At 43.0% G+C, this 26681-nt stretch overlaps 1 protein-coding gene across 2 annotated transcripts in view; it reads left to right on the top strand.

Annotated features, from left to right (window-relative positions):
• Positions 1–26253, top strand: part of LOC106580155 (rho-related BTB domain-containing protein 2) — a 94165-nt gene extending 67912 nt beyond the window's left edge. For both annotated transcript variants that reach the window (XM_014160896.3, XM_014160895.3), the window contains 4 exons: positions 1566–1684; positions 19063–19302; positions 19659–19764; positions 20002–26253. In XM_014160896.3, the coding sequence (XP_014016371.2) occupies positions 1566–1684; positions 19063–19302; positions 19659–19764; positions 20002–20180 (644 nt within the window). In that variant the 3' untranslated portion in view covers positions 20181–26253. The remainder of the gene's footprint in view (positions 1–1565; positions 1685–19062; positions 19303–19658; positions 19765–20001) is intronic.
• Positions 26254–26681: the final 428 nt, after the last annotated feature.

The following is a 26681-nucleotide window of genomic DNA, read 5'->3' as shown; positions in this document are numbered from 1 at the left end:
ATTGTATTGATAATTTTTTTATTTCGGGATATGAATACAGATTATTTCCACTTCACCATCAGACCATTTTATTGGTAAACTACACGCTAATGTAAATGTTGTATTTCTTTGTGATCCAATACATATTATATACTGGGTGGTTTGAGCCCAGAATGCTGATTGCCTGACAACTGTGGTATATTTATGCAATAAGGCACGAGGAGGTGTGGTAAATGGCCAATATACTACGGCTAAGGTCTGTATCCAGGCACTTCGCGTTGTCTTGCATAAGAACAGCCCTTAGCCGTGCTATATTGGCCATATACCACACCCCCTCGGGGCGTATTGTTTAAATATAGTACACTTATCATAATTTGATTGTAATCCAGAGAGGTTTGAAAAATTGTCTAGATGCTCTGAGGCTAGGGAGGGATCCAAATGGTAGATTTAAAAGAACATTAATTATCAGTGTGCAATGACACCTTTTTGTTTTCAAGCCCAGGATTTCTAGACCCTTGATATTATTGTTGGATCTGGAACTGTAAAGTTTGGCTGAGGAGGAATAATGGTCTGTGGCTGTTTTTCATGGTACGGGCTAGGCCGCTTAGTTCCAGTGAAGGGAAATGTTAACACTACAGCATACAATAACATTCTAGACGTTTCTGTGTTTACAACTTTGTGGCAACAGTTTGGGGAAGGCCCTTTCATGTTTCAGCATGACAATGCCCCCGTGCACAAAGCGAGGTCCATACAGAGATGGTTTGTAAAGATCGGTGTGGAAGAACTTGACTGGCCTGCACAGATCCCTGACCTCAACCCCATCGAACACCTTTGGGATGAATTGGAACGCTGCCTGCGAGCCAGGCCTAATCGACCAACATCCGTGCTGACCTCACTAATGCTCTTGTGGCTGAATGGAAGGAAGTCCCAGCAGCAATGTTCCAACATCTAGTGGAAAACCTTCCCAGAAGATTGGAGGCTGTTTATAGAAGGAAAAGGGGGACCAACTCCATATTTAATACCTATGATTTTGGAATGAGATGTTTGACGAGCAGGTGTCCACATACATTTGGTCATGTAGTGTACTTCCTGAATATAAATGATTTACACGCTCTAGTGGTTTCTATGCCCTATGAAGATTGGCGAGGCCTATAGATCTGCCCTAGGGATTGGTTTAGATTTTTTTTTGTAGAATGCTTCTTCTTTAGAAGGACATCTTTGGGCCTCCAAACAGAATAAAGAGTTCGAGACCTTCAAAGGTGTGTGTGTGTATATATATATATATATATATATATATATATATATATATATATATATATATATATATGTTTCAAACTTAGTATCTCAACTCTGCTTGTCACTGTGTGCCACCCTATCCTTCCCGTGTGTCAAATAGAGGTCTAGCTTTTGATTTCTCTCTCGCTCTGTCTACCTCTCTCTATGTCTCTGTGTGCATCTGTCTGTCTGCGTTTGTCTGTGTGTGTGTGTGTGTGCGTGCGTGCGTGCGTCCGTCCGTCTTTCTGTAACCTCGACTCTGTGGCTCACTTCGAGATGAGTGCTCAGTCTTTTCCCTCCCCTGGTTTTAGATGTGGTGTTCCACCTGGACGATGGGTACCTGCCGGCCCACAAGCCCCTGCTCATCTCCAGCTGCGACTGGATGGCGGCCATGTTCCGGGGATCCTTCATGGAGAGCTACATCGAGGAGGTGAGTCAGGAGTAAGATGGCACAATTAATCGAAATGCACATCGAAATTGCAATATTGACATACGCAATATCCATATCGCACGAGATCCATATTGAATGCAATATTTTCAAACGCCACTCAGCCACGTGTAACGTCCATTTTTATAGTTTACTCTTTTTGATGTCTCCGTCTCTCCTCTTGCGGCTGCTTCCCACACACACCAAGACTCGCCCCCTGTCATTCAAGCAGCACAGTTCAAGTCCAATCGCAATATTTGGTTAAATGAAATCACTATTTGATTTTTTGCCCTTAGAGAGAGAGAGAGATGCTGGGGTTACAATGTCAAACCAGACACACATTTCCCAGTTGAACCTAGCAGTAGGAGAAATATCAAAGTGTTAGCTAAAGCTAAATGTGTGGGGAACTTCCTATTGTGTGAACACATGTGCTGGTGATTGTCAAGCAAATAAATCAAATCAAATCAAATGTATTTATATAGCCCTTCTTACATCAGCTGATATCTCAAAGTGCTGTACAGAAACCCAGCCTAAAACCCCAAACAGCAAGCAATGCAGGTGTAGAAGCACGGTGGCTAGAAAAAACTCCCTAGAAAGGCCAAAACCTAGGAAGAAACCTAGAGAGGAACCAGGCTATGAGGGGTGGCCAGTCCTCTTCTGGCTGTGCCGGGTGGAGATTATAACAGAACATGGCCAAGATGTTCAAATGTTCATAAATGACCAGCATGGTCAAATAATAATAATCACAGTAGTTGTCGAGGGTGCAACAAGTCAGCACCTCAAGAGGTGCCGGTCTCCCGGTAATTGACCTGTTAACTAGCTTAAACACGTTTAGCATCTTCTGGCTTCTAGGCATAGCCTACAAGCTACTGATCCAGACCTTTGGAACATCTACATTTTAAAAAGTAGAATAAATCCATTTAATATAGCCTACACCATCACAATAAATCCATGATTTATTTTACACAGGTCTAAATAAACATGACATGAAGAGAATGTAGTCTATTTCAGAAGAACAGAATAGCATACTCTAAGTTGGCCTTATGTTAGGTCCTGATATGGCTATGCCATATAGCTGTGGGCCACACTGTTTCATTTAGCAGACAAGATTTGCTTAGAATTCTGTGCCATTATTTTTATTTTTTTCTCTTGGTCAACTTCTGTGCAAGAAATAAATATTCCAAACATACTCTGGGACAGTTGTGGGATGTGATAGATGCCAAATTAATACAACCACTCGCATCCCAAAAACGTTTAAAAGCAATGAGGTTGATTGTTTAGGCAATTCTTTTCACATTATAAGCGCAGCAATATGCACACGGCAGTAGGCTAAAAGGGCTAATGTTCCAAAATGCTAGCAATTAGCGGGGGAAACACTGTTCTCGAAAGTGATTGCAAATGCGATTATGCATGTAATGCTTTATTATAAAGGTGCATTTTTATGGTGAAACTCATGCACAGCCTATGTATGCCAGTTAGGCTTTACACTGGTTATAAAGCGGATTGTGCTTAATTTTAAGAAGTTATTTGGCCAATTTAGTTGTGATATAAAACATATAGGCCTATGGGCTAGGATACATGAGGTGTGCGAAGTTGCAAAAAATATATATGCGCTGTTTTGTGCCTTAATGTGCAAGCTGGGCATGATTCACAAGTGATAATACACCATTCACAAGTGATAGGCTAATATTGTCACCCATCAAACTATTCTTAATTTAATGTAATTCACAATAATATGTGTGAAATTAGTTTTGATTTAGAATGGACCATTATCATGCGCCTGTCTTGGAACAGGGGCATGAGAAAAAAATACACGTCATCTATGCACTTAAATAGCAAATAAAGGACGCTTTTCCCATGGTGTGTTTTCATGCCAGCCAGGTAGGCTATGTTCCTGTGTTAAAGCGAATCAATGTGCTTAATATTAGAAAAGTTGTTGAATAAAATTGGGTAAACCTAGCCTATGGAAAGCTGATGGGATCCTCCTCGTTTTAATAGAGGCCATCAAAACTCTTTCTCACGCAATTACATAGCCTCTAAAAATGTTGCACAACATGAGCTCATGGGCGCTCATGAGGTGTTTGATTACATTTGCATTGATGTCAGAGTGATTAGAGGGACAATAGACTGTGGGGCAGTTAGCAAGTTTAGTAGGCTACTAATGACCATCAGCAGCATCAGAGCTTTTAGAAGTCTAATTACCGTGACTAAACGTTGTGGCTGTAATATGGTCACCGTAACGGCCTTATTCTGCACTCCAATCTATAAACCTATTTCACCTCTTCTAAGGGCTCACAGAGTTAGCTGCCACGCTAACTGACCAGATAAGTGGCTTAAAGCAGCAGGCAGACAGGGTTCCGCGTCTGAGCTGACTCGCCTCGGGACTTCCTGTTTCATTTCCTGTCTACACATACATTTCCTGTCTACACATACCTGTGGCTCAGTTGGTAGAGCATGGTGTTTGCAATGCCAGCATGGTGTGTGCGACGCCAGGGTTGTGGGTTCGAATTCCCACGGGGGGCCAGTACAAAAAAAATATATATGTATGAAATGTATGCATTCACTACTGTAAGTCGCTCTGGATAAGAGCGTCTGCTAAATGACAAAAAAAAAAAAAAAAGAAAACTTGCTGGACAAGAGGAATCGTCAGAATATCATATCACAGCACTAACCACACATACTGCCCGCATTCCTGCCTGGTATCAACATACGGTCATTTTACAGCCGCATCTGATCGAGAAGAGGCTATTGAGGGAGGCTGAGAGAGATGGTAGAGTAGCAGACCGTATGTATCGCAAAGGGAGCTTGTTTTCCTTCAACCATTGACCTCAAGAAAACAGCGTAACATGACATGCATTCATGTTAGAGAGCTACCCGTGAACAATACATGAGAAACAATCCAGGAACACACAACAGGCTATATATAGTAGCTAGAACACAGGATATTGTGGGACTGTGGCCCGGATGGTTCCGGATTCTCCGAGTCCCAGCATCCCTCTCCTTATCCAGGTCAGTATTCCCTGTACGCGGTGTCCGGTTACCCCCAGTTTCTCTCTGACGGCTCGGGTTCTAGAAACACTACTCCTCGAGGACAGGGCTACGGACCGGGCTGACCCACCCAGGGAGTGAGCGCCTGTCTCTGGGGGCTGTGGGTGTCTGCTGCCTGTGCCCTTCTGACGAACTAGATCCCCCAGGTATGGTTACAGGCTTTGGGTTACAGCCCTTCCAGGAAGCCGACAGCCCCAGGACGCGGGCATGGTCCGATAGATGCTCTAACAGCCAGAATCTACAGGGAGGGAGGGTTGGGGGTTAAGGTGGAATGGACAGGGTCATGGTGCAGGGTGGGGGTCATTTTGTCTATAAGGACATTTGTAAAACACCAAAAGCAGTGAGGGTGGGGGTCGACAGTGGAGGCTACCGGGATGCTTGCCAGTATCCATGGTAACCCTGAAAGCTTCATGTTTGTCCCATTGTGGCACTCTTTATGGCGTTTCGCTGGCACAATGCAGTGGCCAGGTGCACATCTAACAAAGACTGAGAAACTGGACAATGTGAAGCCGTAATTATGTGTGCATGTGAGATTTATATAGTGGAGCAGCCAGGATAGTGGGATAGAGTCCTAGATGCTTACGGTTGCATACTCACCTCAGTTTGAAATCTCAGCACAAAAACCCTCACACATCCCTCCTTTTCCCTGCTTAGCTGGCTGGCCTTGCGGTGCATGGACAAAGCCTCCGTTGGAGTGGCACCAATGTGGCTGTGGTTGTGAGCAGTGCCATTGTGCCTGATGCAGGCAGATGGGTCCCCTTGTCACTAATGCATTGCCTCGTGCTGTCTGAGACGCATCTCCCAAAGCAAGCACCAGTTAGCCTGGATCTGGCCTCGTGCTAGGCCCATCTCCCAGCTAGCTGAAGAGGTCCATCAGCTTCTCCTTGGGCTACAATACCTATTTTGCCAATTGGCCTGGACCCCTTTTACTGCCGACACAGAGACCCGTCGATCCATCACGACTGGTTTACCGACGTAATCCACCCGTGGGGGTTTCAACAGGCTCCTCCATCGCGACATCCCCTGAAGGCCCATCTGCTAGCCACGGCCCGCTAGCTGTCTAGAGCATATCGGATTGTTAGCTGAAGAGGTCCATCAGTTAATTTCTTGGGCTACAATACCTATTTTGTCAATTGGCCTGGATCCTTTTACTGCCTACACGGACCCCTGCCAATCCATCACGACTGGTCTGCTGACGTAACCGTCCGAGGGGACTACAACAGACTCTTCCGTCTCGACGTCCCCCTAAGGCCCTTCTGCTAGCCCCGGCACACTAGCTGTCTGAATCGCCGTGTCTCCAGCTCGCCTAGCTACTCACTGGTCCCTATGATCACTCTGCTACTCATGTCTCACCCTAATGTCAATATGCCTTGTCCATTGCTGTTTTGGTTAGTGATTATTGTCTTATTTCACTGTAGAGCTTCCAGCCCTGCTCAATATACCTTAGCTAGCCCTTTTGTTCCACCTCCCACACATGCGGTGACCTCACCTGGTTTAAATGGTGTCCCTAGTGACAAAACCTTTCTCATCCTCACTCAATGCCTAGGTTTACCTCCACTGTATTCACATCCTACCATACCCTTGTCTGTACATTATGCCTTGAATCTATTCTTCCGCGCCCAGAAACCTGCTCCTTTTACTCTCTGTTCCGAACGCACTAGACGACCAGTTCTTATAGCCTTTAGCCGTACCCTTACCCTACTCCTCCTCTGTTCCTATGGTGATTTAGAGGTTAATCCAGGCCCTGCAGAGCCTACCTCCACTCCCATTCCCCAGGCGCTCTCATTTGCTGACTTCTGTAACCGTAAAAGCCTTGGTTTCATGCATGTTAAAATTAGAAGCCTCCTCCCTAAGTTTGTTTAATTCAGTGCTTTAGCACACTCAGCCAACCTGGGTGTCCTAGCCGTGTCTGAAACCTGGCATAGGCAGGCCACCAAAAATCCAGAAATGTCCATTCCTAACTATAACATTTTCCGACAAGATAGACCTGCCAAAGGGGGTGGAGTTGCAATCTACTGCAGAGATAGCCTGCAGAGTTCTGTCATACTATCCAGGTCTGTGCCCAAACAATTCGAGCTTCTACTTCTAAAAATCCACCTTTCCAGAAACAAGTCTCTCACCGTTGCCGCTTGTTATAGACCACCCACTGAACACCGTATGTGAATTGATTTCCCCCCATCTATCTTCAGAGCTCGTACTGTTTGGTGACCTAAACTGGGACATGCTTAACACCCCGGCCGTCCTACAATCTAAGCTAGATGCCCTCAATCTCACACAAATTATCAATGAACCTACCAGGTAGAACCCCAACTCCGTAAACACGTGCACCCTCAGATATCATCCTGACCAACCTGCCCTCTAAATACACCTCTGCTGTCTTCAACCAGGATCTCAGCGATCATTGCCTGCATCCATAATGGGTCTGTGGTCAAATGACCACCCCTCATCACTGTCTAACGCTCCCTAAAACACTTCAGGGAGCAGGCCTTTCTAATCGACCTGGCCCGGGTATTCTCAGACAGAGTTCAGTGTTTTCAACCCTGACCACCTCTCTGAGTTATTTTCCTCCTGAATAGAGCGGAGCCTGAAAAAACTGTCATTCCAGGGCCTTGCTGCTAAGCAAAGCAACAACCAAAAAAATTGTCCTCCGTTTGAGCGAGAATGGATTTCTATCTGTCTGCCATCAGCCAGCACAGTGCTTTCTTTAACACCTTTCTCTTTGAGTTGTCTCGCCACGCTCCGCTCTCACTTCCTTCATACACATTTTTAGACTCACTCTTCGTGTTCATGCGGTGCTGTGAAAACACTGCTATTCTGGTCCTGCCAACAATAAACTCAATAAGCCCCTCTCTGGTGGGAGAGTTTGGTTTGAATGCCCTTCTGATGATGAGTAAGGAGTTTATCATAGTTCATCTGAACAGCACCCACAAAGAATCATATAATCAATTTCAGGATAAAGACAAGGTAAGACAGCCAACAGCTGTTAGTAGCTGCATGTCAGGACAACCGACTTTAGCAGTTTGCATTAAAAGAGCAGAAAGATGACAACCTTAATTCAAATGAGTTTAAAAAAAAGAGAAGAAGCACTGGTTAATTTATTCTTCCAGTCTGGCAAGTCCACGAGGTGAGCCAGCCTTCAGAAAATTCTACCAAACACTTGGTCCCAAATGTAAAAGTCCTGTCACTGCTAGAGTAAACGGATTGATTGTTTTGCAAATGGATACAGCAACTCAGGTAGTTAATGAGATTCTGAAAGAGCCATGAAAAATAACCCTGTGTGTCGACCGATGGATCAAGAAAGGACTGACTGTTTCGCTTATGGGCATATCAGCCTGCTTCTATCACCCCTCCTCCAACAAGGCACAGCATGCGTTGCTCAACCTCCAGAGCTGGCCGTAGCTTTGAACGGCACGGCAGAAATGTCTGAATCTGAGTTGGACAATGATGATTATCCTTTTAAATCCAAGTCACTTTAAGATTGATTTATAATTTAAACCTAACTGGAAAATAGGGGTAGGTTGTAGAGTCGAAGGACCGTGAATGCAATAAGAAACCTTAGTTGCTGGCCTTCCCTGTGGCTCAGTTGGTAGAGCATGGTGTTTGCAACGCCAGCATGGTGTGTGCAACGCCAGGGTTGTGGGTTCGATTCCCACGGGGGGCCAGTACAAAAAAAAAATAATGCATGAAATGAAATGTATGCATTCACTACTGTAAGTCGCTCTGGATAAGAGCGTTTGCTAAATGACTAAAATGTAAATGTAATGCTGTAACCACTACAGAATCTCTGGTCAGAATAAGGATGTCATCCATTAAAGATCCGTTATCTGTAATAAACCTTTTCTAAAGACATCTGGACTTGTTCTTGCCGGACAGACCTGTGGCAGTGGAACCATATACACTGGGACCTAGTGCTCATTGTTCATGGTCCTCCCGGATCAGCTCTTAGTATTTTTTACAAACCAAACTTATGACTTGACCCATCACCCAGTGGCAAGAAGTGACATCCCAAAAAAACACAAACTATAGGCCTACGACACATAAATGACTCCTAGCCTCCCACACGTAAGGCTACCTTCTGTCCATAACACTAAAAATATAAAAATGAAATAGAAATTATTTTTGAAAACTCTAACTAAATAAAAACAAGTAAATCAAGTTTGAAAACGAACTGAAACTCAATAGAATTTCAAATAAAAATGTAAAAAACAAATAGAAATTAAAGCTAATAGAAAAATCACAAAACTATAATAACATCTGTGGTTTTCCATATGAGTGTGTGTGCCCCAGTGGCTTATCTCTGGCTAGTTGAGTGTGAAAGCCTGTCACATTCCTCTCACACAAGACTAACGGTGACAGGAGACACGATGAAAGGGGTGAAGGAAGGAAGGGAGGGAGGGACAGGGTACGTTTGCAACATAAGTATAATAGTAGGAGGCATTACTGCCACCACTCTCCAGCTCCTCTTGCTCTCCTCTCTCTCCTCTCTTTCTCTTTCAAAATTTTTCTCGTGGTGGCAACGGCGGTTTGGTTTCTGACGACGTGCCGTTTGACATTTTGACACCGCTTACTTCAACTTTTTTCCCCCCCGGCTACCTTTTCTCTGTCGTGTTCTCTAAAGTTACTTGTCTCCATTTCCTCTTTTTCTGTCAACCAATCACTTCCTAAACCAACGAGGGTGAGTTGGGAAAGGATACTGAATGACAGAAAACTGTAGATCATCCCTAAATTGCCCTGTGTCCCCATAACGTTCCCTGTCTCTGTGTCTCTGGTGAACTAGCGCTGTGTCCATTCATTCCCCCGCTCCTCTGTCTGGGCGAGAGAACTTTGAACAGGAGCGTCCAACTGTGTCTCTACCTTGATCTTTCTGCCATAATAAAGGGTCACTGCCATGCTGACATTCTCCTAATTGGCACAGAGACAGGCAGGTGAGGGGCACCCCTGGGACTGAGGAAGGACCCCTGTGGTTCCCATAGCTCTACCCACCTCTAACCCTCTTCTGGCTAGACCACATGGCATTGCTCAATAGTGGTGTTGAGACTGCTCTGAGACTTTTTAAAATGTCTTGTTCTCCTTTTAATACAACCTTTTGACCAACATATTGGGTTAAAGGATGAAATGTAAAACAAAAATTGTAATTGAATCACTACCTTCTCAACTTATCTGACGCTAAGCCCAGTTATAATGTATTATAAACTGGATGGTTCGAGCCCTGAATGCTGATTGGCTGACAGCCATGATATGTCAGACCGTATACCACGGGTATGACAAAACGTTTATTTTTACTGCTCTAATTACGTTGATAACCAGTTTATAATAGCAACAAGGCACCTTGGGGGGTTGTTGATATCAGTGGTATAAAGTACTTAAGTAAACTCGCGAGTGGCACAGCGGTCTAAGACACTGTATCTCCCTGCAAGAGGCATCACTGTAGTCCCTGGTTCGAATCCAGGCAGCATCACATCTGCCGTGATTGGGAGTCCCATAGGGGGCGCACAATTGGCCCAGCGTCGTCAGGTTTGGCCGGGGTAGGCCGTCATTGTAAATAAGAATTTGTTCTTAATAACTGACTTGCCTAGTTAAATAAAATAAAACATTCAAAATACTTTAAAGTACTACTTAAGTATTTTTTTTTTATATCTGTACTTTACTATTTATATTTTTGACAACTTTTACTCCACTACATTCCTAAAGAAAATAATGTACTTTTTACTCCATACATTTTACCTGACACCCAAAAGTACTAATTTTCAATGCTTAGCAGAACAGGAAAATGGTCCAATTCACTCACTTATCAAGAGTGAGTGGTCATCCCTATTGCCTCAGATCTCACTAAACACAAATGCTTATTGTAGTGTGCCCCTGGCTATCTGTAAAAAATCTGTCTGATGTGCATATTATAAGCAATTTTAAATTATTTATACTTTAACTTTTATACTTAAGTATATTTAAAACCGAATACTTTTAGACTTTTTCTGGGTGACTTTCACTTTTACTTGAGTCATTTTCTATTAAGGTATCTTTACTTTTACTCAAGTATGATAATTGGGTACTTTTTCCACCACCATATGTTGCGAAGTGCCTGGATACAGCCCTTAGCTGTGGTATATTGGCCATATACCGCACCCCTTGTGCCTTATTGCTTAACAACCCCTAGCGGTCAGAGTGGTGCAAAGTTTTTAAAAAGGTATATGCTGTGTGTGCGCATGTGTGTGAGGGCGGGTGGGAGAAGATGAAGAGAAGGGGGTTACCATGGTCCGATGTTGCAATCTGCAGTCCCAGCAGTTTTCTTTCTATCCCTCCCAAAATCGCCCCCTGTAACTCCTTGGCCGTCACTGTGGCTGTGGGAATAAGTGTGCCTTTGTTTGCTCTCCTCTCATGAGAGAAACACACTTGGACCCTCTCCAGGTTCTGAACAAGTTTCAAGATGGAGGGGGGGTCATGGCCTACCGTCAACTAATACACTGCACTAAGGATAGAGCAGTCTTCATGAATCTGGTATTTTATTTTTCTTAAAACCTCTTGGGGCTAGGTGGGACGCTAGCGTGCCACCCGTGGTGCACTCCATCAACAGCAGGTGCATTTCAAGAGCGGCAAATTTGAATCCAAATAAATGTCAAAATTCTAATTTTTCAAAAATACAACTATTTTACACCATTTGAAAGATAAACATCTCCTTAATCTAACCACGTTTTACGATTTCAAAAAGGTTTTACGGCGAAAGCATACATTTAGAGTATGTTAGGACAGTACATTTACAAGAGTTGTGTGTAATGTTTTGTCAAGTCAAAGACAGGGTCACCAAAACCATAAAACCAGCTAAAATGATGCACTAACCTTTTACAATCTCCATCAGATGACACTCCTAGGACATTATGTTAGACAATGCATGCATTTTTAGTTCTATCAAGTTCATATTTATATCCAAAAACAGCGTTTTACTATGGCATTGATGTTGAGGAAATCGTTTCCCTCCAATAACCGGCAGTCAAGTCAGCGTCACAAATTAAATAATTAAAATTAGAAAACATTGGTAAAATATTATATTGTCATTTAAAGAATTATAGATTTACATCTCTTGAACGCAATCAACTTGCCAGATTTAAAAATAACCTTACTGGGAAATCACACTTTGCAATAATCTGAGCACTGCGCCCAGAAAAATACGCGTTGCGATACAGACTAGACGTCATGTTGGGGAGATCTAAAATCGAAAATACTATGTAAATAATCCATTACCTTTGATTCTCTTCATCAGATGTCACTTCCAGGTATCACAGGTCCATAACGAATGTAGTTTTGTTCAAAAAAGCTCATCATTTATGTCCAAAAATCTCCGTCTCGTTAGCACATGATGTAAGCCAGCCGGACTTCTCGTCATGAACGAGGGGAAAAAATATATTTCCGTTCGTTCAAACATGTCAAACGTTGTATAGCATAAATCATTAGGGCCTTTTTTAACCAGAACATGAATAATATTCAAGGTGGACGAATGCATACTCTTTTATAACGTATTGGAACGAGGGTACCCAACATGAACACGCGCGCCAGGTGTCTAATGGGACATCATCGTTCCATGGCTCTTGTTCGGTCAGATCTCCCTCCAGAAGACTCAAAACACTTTGTAAAGGCTGGTGACATCTAGTGGAAGCAATAGGAAGTGCCAAAATATTCCTAAGCCCCTGTGTTTTTCAATGGGATAGGTTTAAAGTCAATACAACACATCAGGTATCCACTTCCTGTCAGAAAATGTCTCAGGGTTTTGCCTGCCAAATGAGTTCTGTTATACTCACAGACACCATTCAAACAGTTTTAGAAACTTTAGAGTGTTTTCTATCCATATATAATAAGTATATGCATATTCTAGTTACTGGGTAGGATTAGTAACCAGATTAAATCGGGTACATTTTTTTTATCCAGACGTGCAAATGCTGCCCCCTAGACCCAACAGGTTAACAGAACTTCTCCTCGGACACTTTTCTCCAGTGGCATTGTTCATTTTGGCAGCTGTTTTAGATTTAGTTTTAGTCTTAAAATACCTTTTAGTCTTAGTCACATTTTAGTCATTTCATCCTTTGTTAGTTTTAGTCATTATCAGTCGACTAAAACTAGACCATTTTTGTCTAGTTTTATTCACAACCATTTTAGTCACATAATAGTCAGTGTATTTTTTTCTATTAAATAGTGAATATTTAGGCAGATGGCCTTGTCCAACTAGGCCTACTATCCCCTCGTATAGATTGGCTGGCAACATTGATATTGTTGCTGATTGTAACTAATGCCAGCCATAGTTAACCATATAGGCGTAAAGCCTTGGCTACAGATTATACAATTAACAGCTCTGGTTTTCTCCCCGTCATAACCTACAAGGGGGTAAATAAGTTGGTTTCCTTAAAGGGTAGAATTTGAGCTTTCCAAAAATCCCGAAACTATTACTGTCGTCCTAAAATTCAACAAATAGCATTCATTTTCCCCATAGCATAAGGCAACCACAACTCGCATTCGAGGACCGCGGCGCGAGAGCGGCAACACAGATGAAGAGCACATGGAAAAGTAGAACTTCTGATGTGATCAAAGCGAAAATAGCCTACATGAAAGTAAGAGAGAGATTAAACATTGTTTCTATACTGAATAAAAATATAAATGCGACATGCATCAATTTCAATAATGGATGGATTATCTTTGCAAACCAGAAATGCTCACTAACAGGGATGTAAACAAATTTGTCCCCAAAATTTTTGAGAAATAAACTTTTTGTGCGTATGAAAAATTACTGGGGTCTTTTATTTCAGCTCATGAAACATGGGACCAACACTTTACATGTTGCGTTTATGTTTTTCTTAAGTATAGCTGAGGTTAGTTACAAGTCAAATGTCCTGGCTTCACATCAGTTCAAAAGATTGACTAGTGACCTAAGTGACCACCTGGGAGCTGTGTAGGAGGGCTGGGCAGATCAGCTCAATCTGACCGTGCAGCTGAAAGATGTCAATTCTGTCAATGAGAGGATATTCTGCAATAGCATGTTTAGGATTGGACAAAACTGATGAAAAGCAGCTTCATGTCAAATTATATGTCCATTGATCTCACATGGAATTCCCGTCTCGTTAGATGTTCGTCAACTAAAATGAGAAGTGATTTGTAATCATTTTTTTGCAGGGCATTTCGTCTGATTATCGTCATAGTTTTAGTCAGGAAAAATAGGTTGTTGACGAGTATTTTTCCTCATGGCCGTTGTTGACAAAATGAACACTGATCCAATGTGCCTGAGAGGTTAAATGTTTTCCTGAATCGAACTCTTCAAAGAACCACACAGCCACATGTCTATTGTACCTCAGCCCAGCCCATTCTGCCTGTATGGGTAGCTCTGGTCAGCCTGTGTGCTACTGCTCCAACAACAGACAATCTTATTGGAGCAGGACACAGTGAGGGAATATTACCTTATTTTCTCTAGCTGTACTTTTGTACTTGTTTTATCCGGATATGGGGACACATTAGCTTTTCTTTTTGTGTGTACTGCTCCGTTTTGGATGTGCTTACGTAAATGGTCCAGTCAGAGGTGTTTTCTCCTCGGACCATCCCACAGCTCTGCTTCAAGCTCTGTCCCACAATGACATCCAAGCCTTCTATGGGTGACTGGCCCAGTGGGGTTATTCTGGGGTGCTTTGAGGTTGTTACCCTTAGCTACAGCGCTAGCTAGCATCAACACCCCCCTGGCAGGCCGGGGCTTTCATCTCTGGCAGGATCAAAAGGTTCTACTCGAACTGGAGACTGACTGCCCTTCACCTTGCACAACCCCATTCCCCCACGCTACTTCCTGTGACATCACTCTGACATCACTTTACTTACGAGATCCACCCACCCATGCCCTTACATTGAAGGTTGGGGTTAGAGTTGAATATTTTCCCGGTATTTTACAAATGTTCCTTCCCGAGAATAAATCACTTTTCTCCCGGGTAACCCGGTATTTCCCGCCAAAACAGGAAGTGTCATTCAAAAGCATTAAAGCATATAAATATGTCTGGATTTGATTAGAGCATAAAATTTCAAACCTGATGTTATCTGAGCCTGATGAGCCATATATTAAATACATTTTATGAGCCCTACATTAATGGTATTTAATGAGCACAAGCCCAAAAAAGACCAAATACAGTACAGAGCCTACACATAATTCCCCATAACCAAAAACAGGTTTGTAGACATTTTTGCAAATGTATTAAAATGTTTAAACAGATATCTTATTTACATAAGTAATCAGACCCTTTGCTATGAGACTTAAAATTGCGTGTGCATCCTGTTTCCATTGATCATCCTTGAGACTTGATTGGAGTACACCTGTGGTAAATTAAATTGATTGGACATGATTTGGAAAGGCACACACCTGCCTATATGACCCACAGTTGACAGTGCATGTCAGATTAAAAACCAAGCCATGAGGTCAAAGAAATTGTCTATAGATTGTGTCGAGGCATAAATCTGGAGAAGGGTATCAAAACATTTCTGCAGCATTGAAGGTTCCCAAGAACACAGTGGCCTCCCTCATTCTTATGGAAGAAGTTTGGAACCACCATGAGCAATCGGGGGAGAAGGGCCTTGGTCAGACAGGTGACCAAGAACCTGATGGTCACTCTGACAGAGCCCCAGAGTTCCTCTGCGGAGAAGGGAGAACCTTCCAGAAGGACAACCATCTCTGCAGCACTCCACCAATCAGGCCGTTATGGTAGGGTGGCCTGACGGAAGCCACTCTTCAGTAAAAGGCACTTGACAGCCCGCTTGGAGTTTGTCAAAAGGCACCTAAAGGCTCTCAGAACATGAGAAACAAGATTCTCTGGTCTGATGAAACCAAGATTGAACTCTTTGGCCTGAATGCAAAGTCTCACGTCTGGAGGAAATCTGGCACCATCCCTATGGTGAAGCACTTATGTAAATGTCATTTTTCAGTTTATTACATTTGCAAAAAATTCTCTCTTTCTGTTTTGTCATTATGGGGTAATATGTGTAGATTGAGGTGAAAAAAAAATGTAATCCCTTCTAGAATAAGACTGTAACTTAACAAAATGTGGAAAAAGTGAAGGGGTCTGAATACTTTCCGAATGCACTGTATATGATGTAGGCTGCTGCACATTACGCATGAAAGAAAAACATAAAATCCCATAGATGTGGCTAGCTCTCCTGGGTAAATACATGAAACTATCTCCAGTAGGCTAATATTTTTGAGTGTGAACTGTATTACTGTATTGTATTATACTGTATTGTATGGACTGGAATTACACACGTCGTTCAAACCATGATAAAGCAGAAGAAAACATGCGATTCTGGTTTAGCACATGCGGCCTACAAAGTGACAAGTATAGGCTATTGAATTTGATTTTAATTTTGAAATATAATAGGGCCTATTTGTATAATTAGTACGTTGACGCATATATAACTTTCATAATGTTTCCCCTAATGCTATTAGCCTACCTCCTCTTTCTCTCTCTTGTTGCTTCTTACCTTCCTCGCTTTCAACAGTTAAATGGAATATGTTTTGTTGTCCTTGTCCTCATCATTCTAATGACATTCTTATAATATAGTACTAGAATTAGATGCAGATGTCTTTCACTTTTCTTCCCCAAGATTGAATGGTTATGGGTCTGAATAAATAACTGCTATAGCCTACCGCCATCGTGCGTTCGCTCTTCTTTCAAACTACCCATGAGTTCTATTGGCTACTACATTTAACATTCAGCAAAAAAGAGCTTGCATCCCTTGGAATAGTCTTTCTATAAGAAATGCAACAACAACAACAAAAAAAGATGTCCAGCAAGCTATTCAGTCTAGCTTTTCCTGCATGGGACTCCAAGAGCTAAGGAGCGTTTTTTAAGGAGAGGCCAGCAGAGCACAGGTGCTAGTGTATTGCACAAGAGACAGAGGCTATACGTTAGAAGTTTATTATTCATAACCAATCATGAATTACCTAAATATAAGGCTAATACTGCATTGAATGTATTACCTGAAAAGGGTAGGCTAGGACATCTATATACAGTATAGGACTATATATCAATCTATACTGAACAAAAATATAAATGCAACATGCAACAATCTCAATGATTTTACTGAATTACATTTCATATAAGGAAATATCTCAATTGAAATACATTTAATAGGCCCTAATCTATGGATTTCACATGAGCCAATCAGAAGGAGTTTTTCCTTACAAAAGGGCTTTATTACAGACAGAAATACTCCTCAGTTTCATCAGCTGTCCGGGTGGCTGGTCTCAGATGATCCCGCAGGTAAAGAAGCCGGATGTGGTGGTTCTGGGCTGGTGTGATTACATGTGGTGTGTGGTTGTGAAGCCGGTTGGACATACTGCCAAATTCTATAAAAAATACATTATGGTAGAGAAATGAACATTCAATTCTCTGGCAACAGTTCTGGTGAACTTTCCTTCAGTGAGCAGGAATGTCAACCAGAACTTGAGGCATCTGTGGTATTGTTGTGTGACAAAACTGCACATTTTAGAGTGGCCTTTTATTGTCCCCAGCACAAGGTACACCTGTGTAATGATCATGCTGTTTAATTAGTTTCTTGATATGTCACACCTGTCAACTGGATGGATTATCTTGGCGAAGGAGAAATGCACAATAACAGGGATGTAAACCATTTTTTTTCATAAACTTAGTCTCGGGCCTAACAACACCCATGCAAATATATCCTCCAAACACTGGCTTCTCTGGCATTATCACTTAAATAACTACTAAACTCAGCAAAAAAAGAAACGGCCCTTTTTCAGGATCCTGTCTTTCAAAGATAATTTGTAAAATTCCAAATAACTCCACAGATCTTCATTGTAAAGGGTTTTAACACTGTTTTCCATGCTTGTTCAATGAAACATAAACAATTAATGAACATGCACCTGTGGAACGGTCATTAATACACTACCAGCTTACAGACGGTAGGCAATTAAGGTCACAATTATGAAAACTTAGCACACTAAATAGGCCTTTCTACTGACTCTGAAAAACACCAAAAGAAAGATGCCCAGGGTCCCTGCTCATCTGCATGAATGTGCCTTAGGCATGCTGCAAGGAGGCATGAGGACTGTAGATGTGTCCAGGGCAATACATTTCAATGTCCGTACTGTGAGACGCCTAAGACAGCGCTATAGGGAGACAGGAAGGACAGCTGATCGTCCTCGCAGTGGCAGCAGACCATGTGTAATAACACCTGCAAAGGATCGGTGCATCCGAACATCACACCTGCAGGACAGGTACAGGATGGCAACAACAACTGCTCAAGTTACACCAGGAATGCACAATCAGTGCTCAGACTGTCCACAGCAGATTGAGAGAGGCTGGACTGAGGGCTTGTAGGCCTGTTGTAAGGCAGGTCCTCACCAGACATCACCGGGAACAACGTCGCGTATGGGCACAAACCCACCGTCGCTGGACCAGAGAGGACTGGCAAAAAGTGCTCTTCACTGACTAGTCGCGGTTTTGTCTCACCAGGGGTGATGGTCGGATTCGCGTTTATCGTCGAAGGAATGAGCGTTACACCGAGGCCTGTACTCTGGAGCAGGATCGATTTGGAGGTGGAGGGTCCGTCATGGTCTGGGGCGGTGTGTCACAGCATCACCGGACTGAGCTTATTGTCATTGCAGGCAATCTCAACGCTGTGCGTTACAGGGAAGACATCCTCCTCCCTCATGTGGTACCCTTCATGTAGGCTCATCCTGACATGACCCTCCAGCATGATAATGCCACCAGCCACACTGCTCGTTCTGTGATTTCCTTCCTGCAAGACAGGAATGTCAGTGTTCTGCCATGGCCAGTGAAGATCCCGGATCTCAATCCCATTGAGCACGTCTGGGACCAGTTGGATAGGAGGGTGAGGGCTAGGGCCATTCCCCCAGAAATGTCAGGGAACTTGCAGGTGTGCGTTGGTGGAAGAGTGGGGTAACATCTCGCAGCAAGAACTGGCAAATCTGGTGCAGTCTATGAGGAGGAGATGCACTGCAGTACTTAATGCAGCTGGTGGCCACACCAGATACTGACTGTTACTTTTCATTTTGACCCCCCCCCCCCCCCCCCCCCCCCCTTTGTTCAGGGACACATTATTACATTTCTGTTAGTCACATGTCTGTGGAACTTGTTCAGTTTATGTCTCAATTGTTGAATCTTGTTATGTTCATACAAATATTTACACATGTTAAGTTTGCTGAAAATAAACGCAGTTGACAGTGAGAGGACGTTTCTTTTTTTGCTGAGTTTAGAAGACATAGTATTATTATTTTCGAATTCACAAAATTTGAATCTCTCTATCCAACTTTCTTCCCTCCCCCTCTCCCCCTCCTCCAGGTGTCCATCCCTGACACCAGTAGCTCCTGTATGCGTGCAGTGTTGGAGTTCATGTACTGTGGGCTGCTTTCGCCCTGTCCTGACCTGGAGCCTATTGAGCTTATCGTCCTATCCAACCGGCTGTGTCTGCCACGCCTTGTTGCCCTCACAGAGCAGCATGCTGTGAATGAGCTGCTCCAGTGGTCGATGAAGGGAGTGGACATCGACGGACAGGTGCTGGCTTACCTGGAGTTGGCTCAGGTGAGTCTTTACACGTACCGTATACTCTGAATGACAGTTGTACTGATGACACTGTTACTGCAATACACATAATACAAATACTACATTTTGTTGTTAGGAAAATACTATTGCACTGGAGAGAACATTCTAATTGATATCCAAGAAGGATCGGACCACCCTATAGCTCATGCCTATATCAGATACCCAACTGTAGAAACTTTGTTCTACAATGACAGGTGACATTCATCTTTAAAAGTCATTTGTCCACTTCCCATTCAAGTTCATCTTTCTTATTTGTAAAGTAAGAAAGTTTGAGGTCTTTTTTTTTCATTGGACCTTTTTGATGGACTGATCACCTATTCATTCATCCCTTGCAGTTCCACAATGCCAAGCAGTTGTCTGCCTGGTGTCTCCATCACATCTGCACCAACTACAACAGCGTCTGTCGCAAGTTCCCTAAAGACATGAAGGTCATGTCTCCAGGTACAGACCGCATTCTCTCTCTCTTCTCTACATCTTTGTGTGTCTCCTCGTCCGCTCTATTCTACATTTTTCATCTGCTTTGTACCTCCAGTCCCACCTCCAATCCCCAACTTCGCTCCCCATCTCTCACTTGTTTCTCACGTTACTTTTTGGTCCCTTATATTCACGCTTTCTTTCTCTTTCTATATCTATTTATGTATGTCTTACGTTCTCTCCCCCCTCTCTCTCTGCATGTAGAAAACCAGAGGCACTTTGAGAAGCAGCGGTGGCCTCCAGTGTGGTTCCTGAAGGAGGAGGACCGCTACCTGCGCTCTCAGAAGGAGCGCGAGCGTGAGGAGGAGATCCTACGCAAGCTGCGCACCAAGAGAGGCTGGTGCTTCTCGAGTCACCCGTCCTCCTCGCCCCATGTCTCCTGAGGCTGTCACCCCTCCATGACTCCTCCTGCTTCTGACCTCTCACCCCTCACCCCAGACTGAGGAAGCCAGCTATGAGTCTACCACCTCTCCATGACGGGAGAGCGAAGTCTCCCTTCTGTACGATTGTGTGTGGGTGTGGGTGGGTGGGTATAGACCAGGCTTGGGCAGTTCTCTGTGCCCAAGATGGTTTCACCTCGCTGGGCCTCAGTGACAAGTCCAGTGTTGCCTCCTCCCCCTGAGATCCACCCACCAGCCTGGGGGTGACGAGACTGGGAACAAAAGGGCTCTCTCTCTCTCTGCCCCTCAGTCACACAGAAGCTAAAGACCATTCCACAGACCACTGCTAAGACTCCCCTATGGGGAGGTTACCACTGCCTTCACGTCTATTAGACTGTTAGCACACTGGACAAGACCAGCAGCCATGGGGCGCCAGCTCTGCTTCAACACACATGGAAGGATGCTTTCTTTGGTTTTATTTCGCTTAGGGATTTGAAATTAGAGTAGAGCCCATCCCAGAGTTGGGTGTTTTGCCTCAGAGTCTCTGACCACCACCTATGCCTGTCTGACTTCTCTCCCACATACTTTGTCCTCCACTTTGGACAGGTTTGACACCATTTTGTTTTCTCCCGGGTTTCATCCCAGTGAAGCTCCATGTTGGAGGTTTGAATCCCAAATGTTGCCCTAGACTGTTCTAGAATCAGCTGTGCAAGGGAGGGGCAGTAGACGTGGTAGTCTGGGTTTAGGTACCAGCTCAAGCAAAGGTGGTGGTTTGTGGTTCAAGCACCCATCGTGATCCCCCACATAACACCAAGAGGAGAGGCCAACAGTGCTTAACAAATCCCCCTCAATGACATTCAAAGTGAACACTTGATAGCAATTCTGGATCAGAGGGCTATTTTATACCACTGCCATGGGAGGGAGTAAGAAGCCGAACTGAACAGATTTCTTCTTGCTCTGTCTTAATTGACCACTAGGGTGCCCCTCAGCCAGCTTGCCTTAACTCCCCCATACCACAGGGGGCAGCACTGCTCAGGGTTCCATCATCAACCCTCACCGCGAGCAAACAGGAGTTTTCTCCCCTGCCTGCATATATCCTTAATTCTAGTTTCTTTTAACTTTATTTTATTACAGCTGTATTTTAAAGTCAACTGTAGTCTTTTGTCCTCACTGAGTGTTGAAAGCACATGTATTATACCAAAAAATGAAGCTGTGACATGTTCTCTCCCTCCTGTCTCCTTGCCATCCTCTCCTTGCCTCCTCCATAACATGGCAAATATGGGGAGGAAGGGAATAAGGTATTAGGAATAGAGGAAGATAACTTTTTCATCCCCCTCTCAGCATGTTTTTATAAAGCTGCAATGTCAGGTAAAACCCAGGTGTCACTGCAGGACTTCTACTCCTTTAGCTGGAATTGAAAATGGTGCTCAGGATGTCCACTAAAAAGACAGTATGTTTATGACACACAGAGTTAAACATACATACATGCACACACACAATTTACACTTGTACCTGTCTTTTCGGTCCACTATTTTTTGGGGGTTTATGTCTGCCCAGTCCATCATCAGTGTTAATATACGGAAATCTTTCAATCTACACATATAGTGTTACATTCAGATGTGATTCACTAGGGTTATTTTTTTCTTATTCAACGGTGTCTAATAGACTACGTTAGTGAATATATTCATAGTATTATGAATTTCAATGTTGGTCTTTTCAGTGTGAGTAGAGCTACGCTTTAAAGTTGAATCTTTCCATTTATTTAACTACATGCTGTAGTTTTCAATGCTGTATTAGACCAAATATTTCACTTGCTTTCAATCTCTTGCGCTGCAGAGTGCATTTCTGTTTTCATTGTGAGGGAGTGTGCTGCTTCAATCATTTGTTAACAAACGGAATGTGTAGTTCTGTCTTTTAGTTGAATGCTATGGAGTTGGATTTTGGACTGCTGAGAACATCTTAATAACCCACTGCACCTTCAAGACCTTAATTAATCCAAGATATTGTGTATTACAACAGGCATGTTGGAAGAAGAAAACAATAACTAACAAAGCATTATTACTGTATTTTATTGCCTTCTTTTTGCACAAAAGTGGTAGTTATGTGAAAAAAGAAGACTTTGTCACACGTTTTTCTTTACCACCTTTGTTCTATTTGTGGGTTTGAGATTTCCACCCCCGGCTTTACCCAGGTGACTGTGGGAGATAGATGGATGGCGTGAAACGTAGCTCTTTTTTTTTTAGCTTTTCTTCACGGGATGCGTGTCCTAGTCATCAACAGCTACTGAAATAGCTATGCGATAGGATCTCACGAGACCCAAGTGAGAATTGGGCTGATTTTACCCCCAAAAAAGATTTGAATTGGAACACTGAAATAGTCCTTACGCCCCTATTTCGGACTAGGATATTGGAACATTAATCTGGGGTTGACATGGGGACATAGAGATATTTGACTTCCATGACACCTTTCAATGCCCCAAGGATGAGCTATTAAAGTTGTCTTACTAATGGTAGACATGCCCTACAAAGCCTTCCCTCATGGAAGTGCACATCCACTATTAGGAAGTGGAGTATACTCAAAATATACAGTGTAAGGTAGTGGTATACAGTTGCAGACAGGTTCTGGAAAGGATAATAGTAGAGCTGATTGATTCAGTCTCTGGTAATGCTTACACGCCCAGTCTCACCCACCCAGGCCAGAGAGGCAGGCCTCTCCCTCGTCTTCCTCCCACGTCGGATTCTCCCTCCGGGGCTGCAGAGCCCAGCGCTGCTCCTGGAGAGTCTCTGGGTCTTCGGGTGGTCAGTGAAAACACAGGCCTTAAGTTAGTAGGTGAAGGGGCTGTCAGTATTGTAAGTTCTCTCAGTCTGTTTCTGTTTGGGAAACTGATTTAGTCTGCCACTACAAACCAGCAGATTACCCTCTGTAATGCCCTAGAGACCAAGGTTTAGACACCTGTGATCTAGGGGATGCTAAAGCTTACTATGAGAATACTGGTTGCCTTGTGTGAATGCTGTTCAACACTTGTGGGATGTGGTTATTATTTCTGCGTCATGGCCTAATTTTGGTACTGTAATGGCACTTTTCTCAGATTTTCATTATCGGATTGCACTTTCCTTCCTTTTGTGTCTTTTTAGCCGTGACTTTTTGTGCTTGCATGGACAATTCTTTAACAAGGTTGTTTTAAAAATGTGATATTTTGTAGCACGGGGATCTTCCTTTCTCCCTTAACTGTCCATGTGGCTTTCTGGGCTTTATTGAGTGTGTATCTCTCTCATCATGCTCACATACAAAGGTAAACTGGGCTCAGCTGTCTATTACGTGTGAAGCCTCTCAAGTCAATCATAATAATTGTAATTGTACATAATATTATCCTCATACGTTCAGTTGTCTTGAGAACAGCCTAAATGTAACATCGTTGGGATCTCAGAATAGCATTGAGGGTACACAGGAATATGTGTACATGTCAATAACTAATGACAATAGTTATTGACATTAGCAAGATGTGTTGCTTCTTGTACAGTGTTAAAGCAGTATTTTACCAGGTGTGGGACCATGGTTTCTCCAGGATTTGACATCTCTGGTGCTAGTACAGTACATAGTTTGTACTCACGTTCTAACACTATATGAATTCATAGACCTTGGGAATGTCCTATTTAGAAATCGGACAGCCTTGGGAGCTACAGTGAGAGGAATGTTTTGATTGGGCTGAAATGCATGGAAACAAATTACGAAGTTAATCTTTGGCTTTGAACAGCCATCAATATTTGACCCACATTGCCCCCTATTAGCCCAATTCTGTAACTATAATTTGAAACATAACATTAAGTCCATACTCTTTTGATGTCACTTTCACATCACCTTCATTTGTATCAGCTCAAGAGTGTGGTATTGGCCAAAGAAAACATAAGTATCGCTGAGAATTTGAAGAATATTTTCGAACATGCCGCTTATTGACAGAGGAGAACCCCTTGTTGTTGTTGTTGTTGTTGTTGTTGTTGTTGTTGTTGTTTGCCCCTAGTCTGGCGTCTCCTGTGCCTTTTGAGATAACCTCATGCTGTTACCTGTCTCCCTGAGCCCTCTTGTAGAGCCCCTAGCGGTCAAACGGGGAAATGGTTCCAATCGTTTTTTCCACCATTCATTTTTCTGTTAGGGAATTTTAGAAACACTTAAAATACCGTCTGTGTTTCATTTAGGCTTACCCTGGCTTGGGGTTTTGATAACCATGTAAATATCTGTCGGACAAGGTAACTTTTATCAATATATTTAGCTCTATTTACTCTCAGATTCGAAAATTCGAATTAGCATCAAAGTAGACATCATGCAAGTCTACAAATCCCTGCAAGCTCATGCACGTCATCTGTAACTGACAGCTTTGCTAACTGGTTTTGTGTCAATTTAAAACATTCACAAGGCAGTTTACATAATTGTCAATTTAAATAAATGTTGACAATTTATTTATTATTACATTTAGCTAACATTAGATAGTTAATCCAGATATTCTTACCTTTGCCTCGATTCGGCAGTCTCGCCCAGATCATCAAAAGCATTTGTAGTTCTTTATGATAGCCACAAATTAGCATTTTATTTTTGGGGGGGTAAATACAGGCAAATATATTGATAAAAGTCACATTGTCCTAGAGATTTACACGAAACACAGCCCTTATTTGAAGTGTTTCTAAAATCTACGGTAAAAATGAATGGTGGAAAAACGATTATGACTCATACCATGGTACTCTATAGGCTTACTGTACACATGAGGAGGGGCCTCCAAACCACTGGGTTCAGGTTGGCACCCACCATGCAGGCTAAAAACACATGCGCACACACATTTGACCAGGCAGGTTTCCTCCTTGTCTTTTAGTGCCTGTGGATTGACCAATGATTCCGCCATCCTAAGCTGTGTACCAAAGGGGCTATGCTGTTGAGGCCTACAGTAGTCTACAGTAGCTGTGGGGTACACAGTGCATAAGGCCCCTGACTTGGAGCTTTACAAATATGTCACCCAAACCTTGTCGTCACATCATCCATACCAAGCTAGGCTGTAGATACTAAATTGTTGAGAAGACATTGAGAACCAACAGATTTCAGATTCATGAACAAACTGATCTTTTGCACTTGGCCGTCTGTCAAGGCATGCACTTTGTCTATTATGTAGCCTTAAGTTTACACCGTGTGTGTACTAAGGGATTATTAAACCAAGTTTTACCAGCTTGCCTCAGCAGTCACAAATGGCTTCAACCCAACTCTGGCTCCTGCTCTCTCTCTCTCTCGCTCTCTCTCTCTCCCTCTCCCCTTGTGGCAGAGATGGCACTAGTGTAGAACTGGGCTATTCATTAGAGATGTAGTGAACCTTCCCAAGGTGTAGGGCGGGGAGTCCCACTAGTAAAGGAGACAGTACCACAAAATGTGATGTTGAGCACTACAGTGTCTACCATTTTTTTACACAAAATGGCGAAACTGCTCCTCTGCTGCAATGATACTCTACTGTTAATTTTGTAAACCTGATCTCCACTTGTTTGACCCGCGTTCACTTGCTAGTCGGAACTCGGAAACTCCGAAATTTCCGACTTGCTAACTTGTTGAACGGGGCAAGTGTATAACTACAACCAGTTAGCAAGTCGCACATTTCAGAGTTTTAATAGTTCCAATTGGCACATGAATGCGTCATTAACCCAGGACAGAGAGAGCTGGGAGGGGGAGGGACAGAAGCCTTAGTAGGTTGTAGGGGTATCTCTGCTCTGTGACATTTTCAGTGTGACTTATACATAGTATTAATATGCACTTTTGTTTCCCTCTTCTCGTTTCAAATGAATATTGATATTAACTGCTTGTGTTAATATGTTTATGAAACTGAAAAAGCACACAGACACACACAACACACCACATACACACAATATTAAGGGCTTTTTTAAAAGACAACAATCAGAATGTTTTGCTGCTTTTGCAAAAATGTTTTGAATAATCCTATTTGTTAACCACTGATTTGTAAAAAAAAAGGAAGCAAAATATTTTTTGGGGGCCGTTTCAGTATTTTAATGTTTCACCTGGCTTTTAATTAAACCCTAAGTAAATATTATCTATTTGTCCTTTTGTCTTTTGAGCCTATTGTTCTATATCAATTCTCCATGATGCTTCTTGTGCACAGAAATGTTTTAGAAACTGTGTGTGTGTGTGTGCGCGCGTGAGAGTGAGAGACAAGTGGGGACATTTCACCGGTACCCACAAGGAAACAGGCTATTTTAGGCTTAGGAGTTAGGGTTAGAATTAGGCTTAGGAGCTAGGATTAGGATTATGTTTAGGGATTAGGGAAAATAGGATTTTGAATGTGAATCAGTTGTTTGGTCCTCACTAGGATAGTAAAGTGTGTGTCGTGTCTGTGTCAGGGGAAAGCGGCTGCCCCCTCATTGAAACCACGGAGTTTCAAGGCCAACCGCAGGTACTGCAGGCATGGTTAGAACAAAACAGGATCCCCTATTATAGTGAATGAAAAAAGGTGATCTTTGT

Source organism: Salmo salar, chromosome 20, assembly GCF_965601325.2.
Source record: "Salmo salar chromosome 20, fSalSal1, whole genome shotgun sequence".
Taxonomy (NCBI): domain Eukaryota; kingdom Metazoa; phylum Chordata; class Actinopteri; order Salmoniformes; family Salmonidae; genus Salmo; species Salmo salar.
This window is presented reverse-complemented; position numbering and strand designations above follow the sequence as displayed.